Source organism: Trachypithecus francoisi, unplaced genomic scaffold (genome assembly GCF_009764315.1).
Source record: "Trachypithecus francoisi isolate TF-2019V2 unplaced genomic scaffold, Tfra_2.0 Lachesis_group4, whole genome shotgun sequence".
Classification (NCBI taxonomy): Eukaryota; Metazoa; Chordata; class Mammalia; order Primates; family Cercopithecidae; genus Trachypithecus; species Trachypithecus francoisi.
In genome coordinates, this window is record NW_022681469.1 from 21,425,633 (window position 1) to 21,437,643 (window position 12,011).

Here is a 12,011-nt window from a genome sequence, read left to right on the forward strand (position 1 = left end):
TGGTGAGAGTGAGCATCTTTGTCTTGTTCTGATTTTTAAGGGGAATGCTTCCAGATTTTACCCATTCGGTATGATGTTGGCTATGGGTTTATCATAGATGGCTCTTATTATTTTGAAGCATGTTCCTTCAGTGCTTAGTTTGTTGAGGGTTTTTAACAAGAAGGGATGTTGAATTTTGTCAAAAGCCCTTTCTACATCTGTTGAGATGATCATGTAGTTTTTGTCTTTAGTTCTATTTATATGATGTATCACATTTATTAATTCATGTATGTTGAACCACCTTGCATCCCAGGGATAAAGCCTACTTGACCATGGTGGATTAGCTTTTTGATGTGTTGCTGGATTTGATTTGCTAGTATTTTGTTGAGGATTTTTGCATTTATGTTCTTGAAGAATTTTGTGTGTGTGTGTGTGTGTGTGTGTCTGCCAGGTTTTGGTATCAGGATGATGCTGGCCTCACCAAATGAGTTGGGGATGAGCCTCTCCTCCTCAGGGTTTTCTTTTCCTTTGTTTTCTTGAATAATTTCAGTAGGAATCGTACCAGCTCTTCCTTATACATCTGCTAGAATTTGACTGTGAATTTGTCTAGTCCTGGGCTTTTTCTGGTTGGTAGGCTTTTTATTACTGATTCTGTTTTGGAACTCATTATTGGACTATTCAAGGATTTAATTTCTTCCTGGTTCAATCGTGGGAGGAGGTATGTTTCCAGGAATTTCTCAATTTTTTCCTGTTTTTCTAGCTTGTGTGCAGAGAGGTATTCACAGTAGTCTTTAAGAGTGTTTTATATTTCTGTGGGGTAATAAGTGTCACTTCTGATTGTGTTTATTTGGATCTTCTCCCTGTTTTTCTTTATTAGTCTAGCTAAGAGTCTATCTTATTAGTTATTTAAAAAAGCAACTCCTGGATTTGTTGATCTTCTGAGTGTTTTTCACTGTCTCAGTTTTCTTTAGTTCAACTCTGATTTTGGGTTATTTATTGTCTTCTGCTAGCTTTGGGGTCAATTTGCTCCTGTTTCTCTGGTTCCTCTAGTTGTGATACTAGATCATTCATTTGAGATCATTCTAACTTTTTGATGTGGGCATTTTGTGCTATAAACTCCTTGTAACAACATTTTAACTGTGTCCCAGAGATTTTAGTATGTCATGTCTTTGTTCTCATTAGTTCCAAATAATTTATTAATTTTCACCTTAATTTCATTATTTCCCCAAAAGTCATTCATGAGCATGTTGTTTATTTTCCATGTACTTGTACAATTTTGAGTGATTTGCTGAGTGTTGATTTTTATTTTTATTTAGTTGTGGTCCAAGTGTGTGGTTGGTATGATTTTGCTTTTTGGAATTTGCTGAGGATTGTTTTGTGTCTGATTGTGTGGTCGATTTTAGAGTATGTGCCATGTGAAGATGAGAAGAATGTACTTTCTGCTGTTTTGGAGTAGAGACTTCTGTAGATGTCTATTAGGTCCATTTGGTCAAGTGTTGAGTTCAGGTCCTAAATATCTTTGTTAGTTTTCTGCCTTGATTATCTGTCTAATACTGTCAGTGGGGTGTTAAAGTCTCTCACTATCATTGTGTGATTATCAGTTACCTTCGTAGGTCTCTAAGAATTTGCTGTATGAATCTGGGTGCTCTTGTGTTGGGTGCATATATATTTATGATAGTTCATTCTTATGGAATTGAACCCTTTACCATTATGTAATGCTATTCTTTGTCTTTTTTGATCTGTGTTGGTTTAAAGTCTATTTTGTCTGAAATAGACTGCTTTTTTCTGTTTTCTGTCTTTTTTCCATTTTCTGTCTGCTTGGTAGATGTTTTTTGTGTCATTGCATGTGACCTGGGTCTCTTGAAGACAGCATACCATTTGATCCTGTGTCATTATCCAACTTGCCACTCTGTGCCTTTGAAATGGGGCATTTAACCCATTTACATTCAAAGTTAGCATTAATATGTGTGAATTTGATCCTGTCACTGTGTTGTTAGCTCATTATTGTGCAGATTTGTCTGTGTGATTGCTTTATAGTATCACTGGTCTGTGTATTTAGTCATGTTTTTGTAGTGGCCGGTAATGGCCTTTCCTTTCCATATTTAGTACTCTCTTCAGGACCTCTTACAAGGCAGGTCTGGTGGTAATGAATTCTCTTGGTATTTGCTTGTCTGAAAAGGATCTTATTTTTCCTTTGCTTTGAAGTGTAGTTTGGCTACATATAAAATTCTTGGTTTGAAATTCTTTTCTTTAAGAATGCTGTATATAGGCCCCTGATCTCTTCTGTCTTATAGGGTTTCTGCTCTAAGGTTAGCTGTTAGCCTGATGGGGTTCCCTTTGTAGATGACCTGCCCCTTCTTTCTAGTTTCCTTAAACGTTCTTTCTTTCATTTCTTCCTTGGAGAATCGGACGATTGTGTGTCTTGGTGATGATCTTCTTGTGTAATATTTCACAGGGTTTCTCTTCATCTCCTGAACTTGAATGTTGGCCTCTCTACCAAGGTTGGGGAAATTTTCATGGATGGTATCCTGAAATGTGTTTTCCAAGTTGCTTGCTTTCTCTTTTTCTCTTTGAGGAATGCTGATAAGTCATAGATTTGGTCTCTTTAAATAATCCCATATTTCTCAGACATTCTGTTCATTCTTCTTCATTATTTTTTCTTCATATTTGTCTGAGTTATTTTGGAGGACTGGTCTTCATGCTCTGAGATTCTTACTTCAGCTGGTCAGTTCTGCTGTTAATAACTTGCAGTTGTATTCTGAAATTCTTGAGTTTTTCAGCTCTAGCATCTCAGTTTAGTTATTTCTTAAAATGGTCATTTCATCTTTCATCTGCTGTATCATTTTATTGTATTCTTTAGAATTTTTGGATTGGGTTTTAACATTCTTCTGAATCTCGATGATCTTCATTCCTGTCCATATTCTGATTCTATTTCTGTCATTTCAGCTATTTCAGACTGGTTAAGAACCATTGCTGGGGAACTAGTGCAGTCATTTGGAGGTAAGAAGACTCTCTGGCTTTTTGAGTTGCCAGAGTTCTTGCGCTGGTTCTTTTTCATCTTTGGGGGCTGATTTTCCTTCAGTCTTTGAAGTTGCTATCTTTTAGATATTTTTGGTTTTTGTTTGCTTTATTTTCTTTGGTGTTGTTGGGTGTTTGATTATGGTATAAGGTGGGTTTGGTCAACTGGCTTCATTTCTGGAATATTTTAGGGGGCCAGTGTGCAGCTCAACACTCCTGAGCTGTGTGCTTTAACTCTGGGGGGCTCATTTTGGGCCCCCTGCTTTCTTCTCTGGCTCTTCAGGGTTAGGAACCTGTTGCCCTGATGGGCAGTGACAGCCAAAGAGCTTCACTGGGTGGTGGAAGTGAGATGTGTGCTCATTTGTACATGCCAGAAATAGCAGCGGTGTGATGAGGTGCATGCTCATCAGCTGGAGTGGGGCACTGGTGGGCCAGGGGTTTCCAGCCTCCATACAGTCATTTGCAGGTGGCAGTAATAGTGGGTGTGGTGGGGCACTGGCAGGTGTGGGACTGGTGGTCTCCATGTGTGCATTCACACTGGAGGCAATGGCAGCATAAGGCAGGGAGTGGGGCTGCTGATCTTCATTTGTGTACTTGTGCTAACAGTGGTGATACAGCTGAGTGAATGGGAGCAGGTTGTGCTCATGCTGGCAGCAGTGGCACAGTGGGTTGTAGATACGTCCTGGCTGGGAAGGGTGGGCAAGGTCTTCTGGCACACACACACTGGCAAAATGATATGGGGGTGGCCTTGGATGAATGCATGACAGCAAAGTGGTACAGAGGATGCTGCAGTGGTGGGAGGGTGTAGGTGGGCTGACATGCCTTGGCAGGGGCCACTGTGCTGGAGCTATTTGATTGTCAGGCACAGTCTCCCAGCACAGGAGCTATTATGCATGTCCCTAGGAGACACCCCAGTTGAGCATCTGTGGCTGCACTGCAAGCAGGAGAGGCCAGCACACAGGGGTCACTCAGGTCAGGCTGGCCCAGATCTCTTCAGGTCTGACAGCTCCCCTAAGGCTAAAGTTTCCTAGGGGAGCATGGGACGCCTTGGGGGATGGGCATCCCTGGTCATGCTTCACTGCGGACATTGCTGCCCCAAACCCTCTGGGCTCCAACTGGCTGGAGCCCTGCCCCTACCACCTCTCTAAGTAACTGTCCTTTCCAGCTTAAGTTTCTGTGGGGGTCGTGTGGTCTCCTGCTGCCAGGATTCTACAAGTCCATGGTGAGAGTAGGTCATTCCTTGCCTGCTCAACTCACCACTACCCCAGGGGCAACTGAGGGCCAGGAACTGATGTATGGTAGCCCCATGCAGGGCTGCCAGCTTTCCCCCGCTTAAGCCCAGCATCTGTGTCCTCCCTCTAGCCATTCTCAATGCTTTTCTTCTGAAGATCCGCTTAGAATCTTCCTGATGTCCTGGTCCCTCAATGGCAGATGTTCCTTCTGGCTGTGTCTATTCAGCTATCTTGCCTGGAGAATCCTGTGTATTTTGATCTTTGGATTTTGCATCAGAAAGATTTCTCAATTTTCTGATCACTTTTGCCTTTCATTTCATTATTAAAAGTGGGAAATATAAAAGCTGCCTGGAAGTTCTGAGCTCATGCATAAAGCTTATTGACTTCAAGCTTCAATGTGAGGGAACTGGGTGAACTGTTTCTTGGGAATGATGAATTAGTGCTGTCTTTAGACCTATGGGAGAGGTGCTTCAGCTTTAGATGTCCCGGATATGTCCCATTTCTGGCTTTGCCCTGCTTCATGGGATGATGTGTCTAAAGTGCTAAGGAAAAGGGCTTGTCTAGGGATTTCTCTACCCTTTTCTAGACTATTCTTTGGATTCTTAGAATTCCTGCCCCAACAGCTCCAGACCTGCTTCTAGGATCTGCATAGGCCTCTTCTTCTGGTCTAGTCTCCCAGGAGTCATGTGGAGTGGGCATAGGACTAACGAAGGCCCTTCCTTTGGGGCAGCAGTTTGCATGGGCTTTGGAGAAAGCTTGGGGATATGGTCTGTAATGTCTGTATACATACGCACAAGGACTTTCGTGTTTTGAACAGATCCACGGAGTGGAAAGAGAAGGAGGTCTGACTGTGGACCACAAGAACTATGTTTTGTTCTAATACTCCTTGGAGTACAAGAATTATGAGTTTCAGCATCTCATTTAGGTAACTACAAAGGAATATTTATCAGGATAGGAAGATAGAACATATTTCACTTAACAGTTTTGGGAATTCACATTAAACTTATAAATATATAGAAATACGGAATGCAGGTCTTTATGTTCTTGGGTTGAGCCTTATAAATGTTGGGAGTGGGCCTGTTCTCTTGTTAATGTATTTCCTCATGGTTTTGTCAGATTCCATTGAGATGAGTTTTCAATGTTTTTCTAAGAAGATAAGGTTCTGGCTGCCAGCTTTTAGGGAATTCAGTGTGGGAAGAAAGCTGGGGATCACTGCAGTCTTCAGATGATCAATTAATCTTCATTTTCTGTAAGGTAACTGCACCTGCCCACAGTGGGTGGTGGATATCTGGTGATCTAACATCCATTGCTTCTATCTTAACCACCTCATTTAACTTCAGCTCCTGAGGCACCCGGTGCTGCCAGTTTGCAAGCCTTTTGAGGGTTTTGCAGTACAAATTGTTTTGGTTCATGTCTATCCCCACCAGTGGTTTAGGATTTGACTCTCTAAGGGCTCTGAGTCAATTACCAATTTTTCATGTACTTCATCTGTTATTTTCTCCTTATTTTTGTTCATTTCTTTTAAAAATCTATTTACTGTAGGTTAGTAGTATTTCTGGTGAGAGATTAATATGTGTGTTAAATCTGCCATCTTATTCTAGAACCCAGCTTGTTCTTTTCACTTAGATAGAACTTGTAGAACTTGTGAATTCCATTTAATCCCAGTAATAAAAGTTCCATTATGAAGGTGGAGTATTGACTCATGCTTACTGGACTTTAACAAAGTCTCTACTACCAAAATAAGATGAATTGTTGAGCTCAGGGATAGTGACACTAGAGCTCAGGTGATAAGTGCTCTCACTACTCCTAAGTAAAATAGAGGAAATGTCAAGGAAGCTTGGCCATTGGTTAACAATAGTGTAGAAGGAAGGTGGTAATTTTTGAAAAGTTTCTGCTTTCTCTTCGCCATGTAAAGGCCCAAATGGAAGTGTCAGGTTACAATATTCTTCTACTCTAGTTGTTTTCTTACATGGCAGAAAGAGTAGGAAGTTAGTTTTAAGAAAACTGGAATATAACTTATTAACCTACTGCTAGCTAATGCTTGTAGTACTATGCTAAATTAAAAGAAAGATGATTGGGTATATCTATTTTCTGGCTAAAGATGCTCAAAAGATAGTGAAAAGAGTAAGGGAGAATAAAAATTGATGTTTTGATAAATATAGTGTTGTATTGAATCTTCACAAAATCCTATATGACATCTTTTCTGAACACCATAGTCTTTAAACCAAGGCTCAGAAGAATTGACTAAGTAGCTAACTTGAGTAATTTGCAAGACCAAAGCAGTACTGGGATTTGAACCCAGCAGTGGATGATGGCAAATCCTTTCTACTGCATATTGTTACCTTCTTGGAATAAATTTAACAGTTGTTGGTAATCATGCTATAAAATTGTGGTAGATAATGTCCTCTTTTTCTTTCTTTTTTCCTCACAATTAACAGCTAAGTATTGCTCAATCAAAAGCAGTTACTATTACTTTGCTCCTCGAAGAACAGGCAAAGTTGTTGATTTTATACCCATATTAGAGATGAATGACACGTCTTTGAAAACTTCTTGTTAGCTATTCCTCTTGATTCCATATCCTGAATATACAATCTCTAATTGTAGTTTAAAATGTCTGCTACCAAATACATTGAATTTATACTTGGACCAGACTAACTCCAAACACTGATAATAGAAGGAAACCAGAGGTGTTGACAGGATTCCTGCATATCTATAAAATATATCTCCTAACTTAAGTAAATGGATAAACATTGATTAAAATCTATTTTCTACTTTTGCACATTTGATATTAAGAGGAAATATCATTAAGCAAGATTCCAAGGTGGATGCTCATGTTAATTATAGCTATATTTCATTTCCAGATTTATTACCTAGGTCAAAATTCCAACTTTTCCTCATCATTCTTCAAATATTAGAAATTCCATTCTGCTCTTATCTTGGTGGATCAACTTATTTCAGGCTTTATAGTAAGTCTAGCTGAAGATGATTAATCACTATTTTTAAGAGATCTCCTTATTGAATTTCCCTTCCTTTTCCTACAAAGAGGCATGATTGCCATGCTGAAAACTTTTTGATGCTGCTGTTTATCTTTTAAAAGAAGGATAAATATTCTTTTAGAATGATTATTACTCCCCCAAAGATATGCCACTTACAAAAGTGCTCCTTATCCTCTACTGACTGCCTCTTGCTTACCTTGCTTCTTGTCTACCCTGGAAAAGAAAGACAGACTTTCTCTTTTGCATACAAACAGTCATTAAGCCCATCTTCCTCCTCCTTTTTATACTCATTTATTGAATATCTGCCATTTCTTTACTAGGCATTGGGAAAGTGAAGGTAAACAATCTATACTCACTCACAGGCTTCCATAATTCCACAAAATCTTGGATGCCTTAAAGATTTATGCATGCAGGACTTTAGAAACATAAAGGAATGGGGTAGTGGGTTTGATTAGGTCTCCCTAGCAGAAACCAATCTAGGAGGTAACATTGAGATACAAACAGTATTTCTTTTTCTCTAGACCACCTTTGCTCCTATAGCTAAAACATCAAATGAGGCTTCATGTTCTTCAGAGAGCCTAAAATCTACCCCTCCGCCTAGGCAAGAATTAGCCCCTCTTTCCTATAGTTTTCAGATGACTAAGTTCATACATTTAATATGGTCTGTGTTATACTTATTTTTTTGTGTGTATATATATGCCTTCTCTACTACTTAGAGATTCTTCAAGGTTTTTATGCATTTTAAATGTATCTTCTTCTGTGTATTATGAATTTTTAAGATTCTAGTACTTTGTATTTTCAGACACATTTATTGATGATGGCTTTAAAAATACACTCAATGAGTGAATGATTGTAAAATATTATTAGAGAACACCACTGCCTTATCATTTGCTTGCTACTTTCCAGTTGGTTAATTCAAAATTTTGAAAGTTTTATGTTAAATCATGGATTTAATATTGTAATTGTACTTTTAAAATAAGAAATTTGTAGATACTCTTTTTTTTTTTAAGTTTTGGAAAGAAGACTGTTTTTCAGTATTTCAGGACTCTTGTGATTATATCTGAAGTAGGTTCTATACACTAAAGCCACTGTGTGTGTTTGACACTACCTAAGTAGGATATTTTATAAGGTGCGTAACTTAGTCTTGTCTTATTGTTTTCTGAGGTCCTGCTCTTACCACACTTACATTGGCCATCCTTAACATTAGTTGGATTTTTAAGCTTTGCCTCTTCTAGAAGTTGTTTTTTGTTCTTTTCTTTCTAACATTTTATGCCTTTAGTTCTGGTGTTGGCCACCAGGTAGCAACAGTGCCTTGAGTAGCTCAAGTCTCATAAATAGGAAGCTGTTGTAGACAGACAAAAAGATGAAGTTCTCTGCATTCAGGAAGGAAAGGAGTAAGTGTCCAGAATCCTCAATTTTTAATTCCTCTCTGGCACTATGTCCTCATGTTGTCTATTACAAATGCAAGCATAAATTTATGCATAAGCATAAAAAATGCAAGTACAATTATCAACTGGCCATGAGCAGCCTCCCTGTTCTGCCAGTCCATCGTTACCGTGACAATTCACTTCATCTCAGGGCCACTGAAATACAATGAGATGAAGGACAGTTGGCAAGGGGCAACATGGATCATGCTAGGGAAGTGTGTGACAACTGCAAATAAGAAGAGACTGAAATAATAAAAAAGGTATAAGGAGAAAGTGCTTCTTTCTTTTTATGGATGTTATCTAAACCCAAAATATTTATGAGATTGTTTTTTAACCATGAAAAACATATTTATGCTGATATAGAAAAATCAAATATGTTATTTTAGATTTTTCTTCTTCCTTCACCCTTAGCGATACCTCTGGGTATTCTAGTTGTACGTGGAGACTGTGATTTGGAGACTTGCCGTATGTACATAGACCGCCTACAGGAGGTGAGTTTATTTAGCCCATTTCTTATTCTCAACTTTCCATTTTTGTAAACAATTACTAGCCATACGTATTTGCTTCTGAAATGATGCATTTGGAGAGGAAATGGAAATGTGATGGCTTTGTCCTTCAAGCATACGCTGTATGTCACCCTCTCCCACTGTCTCTGTTGTTCACTCCTCAGATAGTTGAAATGGGAAAGCATTGACTGGTTTAACTACAGGGTGCTGTTGCCCTGGTGTGTTCTGTAACTATAGCTTGGAACTTGTCATCTTACCAGACACATACCTGTATATTTGAGATGTTCAGAATTTCAACAGGGACTGTTAAATTATGGAAGAAAACAATGATATTTAATGTTTTGTGTCTGACGCTTATGTCAGAGACAGCTAGATTTTGTAAACAAAAAAATAAATAAAACTTCTCTAGGAAAGAAAAATCCTCTACATTTCATAGTAATTTGTCAGAACACAAAGAATAATCTCTTATTTTTTTTTTTTCTCAATCTGGTCTTGCTTTAGAGAAACAGAAAGGAAGTGACCCCAATGTATGGCACTCCCAAATGTGAACTGCACCAGCAAAGCCAGGAGACCCAAACTCATCCTTACAATTGTTGTTGGTTGTTTCTGCAAAAATTTGAGGGGGAGTTTTAACTGTCTGCATTCCACAAATTGCAAAAAGCATAAATGACGATTTCTTTATCATTGTTTTTTGATGAAAGATGTATATTAGAGCCACTTTTCTTGGTGTGGCCTAGACATTTGTATTTTTACAGCTGTTGGGTAGTACCCAACTGATACCCCTTGATAAGCAACTCTGTCCCAGTCAACATGTTATACATAGGTAAAGACTGTAAATAAAGTCAATACATACTGTTTAAAATCACTCTGAATTATAACCTCTTATCCTGAATATTTGATTCTGTTTCTCTTGGTGGAAATAAATTCAGGTGGGAGGCACATAGTGATGTGAAAAATTACTGATTTTGAGAAATAGATGACAAATCTTGAATACTGATATGGATGAGAGAAAGATGGTCAATGAATTTTATACTTATGGCTTCGTTAAGCTACTTTGACTGAGGATAGCCACTTAAACAAATTAAAATATATGAATTTTTAGTGACTCAGGTCCAATTCTATTAATATGTTCCCGAACTTCTAGTATCTCATTTCCCAAAATAATGTTTGTATTTTGCTGTGGAATCTCACAGCACAGCAAAATAGAGGTTTCATTACAGAAAACTGTAATGAAAAAAATGAATCATAATTGGTACCAAACCTTTTTACCTTTTTTTTTTTTAAAATTAACTCTTGTAGAGCTTTGTTAACAAGACTTCACAGTAGAATAGTATTAATACATGATTGATGAATTGACTTTGTTAAAATCTAACTTAACTAACTGAATAGCATGTTTATTGTACCGATATTCAACTAAAAGTAGGATTTTTAAAAAAGAGGCAACTCAACATATAAAGAGGAAAAGTTTTTAAAACTAATGGAAAGTACTTTGATGAAACCCTGTGGGAAACAGGTATAAGGACAAAGTTACCCAGGATTGCTGACATCTATAAATAGAATCATGACACTCATTAGCAAGGAAGCCTAGGAGGCATGACAGTGGTGACAAGTTCGTTATAAAACTTTATGAAAGGAGTCAGGCTTTCACAATCTGCCAGTAAAACTTCATTAATTTCAACCCTGTTAATTTGCACTTTGTGGTAATGTGGAGGTGGTTGGTGATTTTTCTCTTTGTAGTCTATGAAAACCCCTATTTGCTAAGTGACTTATCAGTATAAACAGTTACCATGACAGTATGTATCTGGTCTAAGAAAGAAAAGCTTACTAATTGTTTAAGGGGATTTCCAAAGCCTTCTTCACAAGCCTAAAGTTCACATGCAAATTAAATGTAATCCCCGTTTACTAGAACAAAATTGTCTATCTTTTACTTCTGGTCTCCTCTTTAGGAGATTGAAACAATAATCTATCACTTACCTGTAAACACTATGTAGGACTTACAAGTTTCAATAGCTTAATGACCTTCTCTCAGTCCAACTTGGTTTGCTTTTATGATTTCTGGCATTACCTTCTTTATTTAACCTTTATGAATTTGGGTGTGTTGGATACTTTCTAGATGAGCATAATAATAGTAAATTGGGAGTTCAGTCGAGATCGAGTTGTGGGGCAGCTTCTTCAAACTAATTTTAAGGTATGGATTTTTTTTTCCCATTTTCTCATTAGGACCTACAGTCAGTTTCTTCTGGCTCCCAGAGAGTTCATTACCAGGTAACAAATAATTGACTCTCCTTGTTTCTTACCTTCCGGCCAAATGAAGTCCATCTTTCAATTAATGTCTCATTTTGATTTAGAGTTCACATCTTCCCAAGGGATAGAGTTCATTCTAAAAACCTAGTGAAAATGGTATTCTGATTCTTTTGTGTTTTCCTGATTTTGGACCACCCTAGCCTAGCACAAATTTGGACTGTGGATTTTCTCCTAGATCATTTAGAAAAGGTTATAACATTGAGGGCTTTCGGTAACAAATACCAGAAAACTCAGCTGAAACTAGCTTAGCAGGGAAAGGGTCTCTTGGTTCGCATAAGCAGAAAGTCCAGATCAAGGTGGATTTCTCATCCCATTTGATCATGGCTCACACTCCACTTTCCTGCTGGTCCTTCTGTTTTGTTCTCCTCTTCCTGTCCATTTTACCTCTGGCCTAGATGACCTTGTGGTCCAAGATGACTGCCATTAGCCACCAGGACTATGTTTTTTCCGTCACCTCCAGAAAAAGAGAATTCCCTGCTTCCTAAAACCATCAAGCAACAGTTTTAAAATGTAATCTGAGTGGTTCATCCTGGTCTTTTGGACAATCTA

At 38.2% G+C, this 12,011-nt stretch overlaps 1 protein-coding gene across 2 annotated transcripts in view; it reads left to right on the top strand.

Annotated features, from left to right (window-relative positions):
* The window catches only part of DGKI (diacylglycerol kinase iota), a 312,556-nt gene that overhangs the window by 206,304 nt on the left and 94,241 nt on the right, over positions 1 to 12,011 (top strand). For both annotated transcript variants that reach the window (XM_033193175.1, XM_033193176.1), the window contains exons 21-22: positions 9,064 to 9,143; positions 11,379 to 11,423. In XM_033193175.1, the coding sequence (XP_033049066.1) occupies positions 9,064 to 9,143; positions 11,379 to 11,423 (125 nt within the window). The remainder of the gene's footprint in view (positions 1 to 9,063; positions 9,144 to 11,378; positions 11,424 to 12,011) is intronic.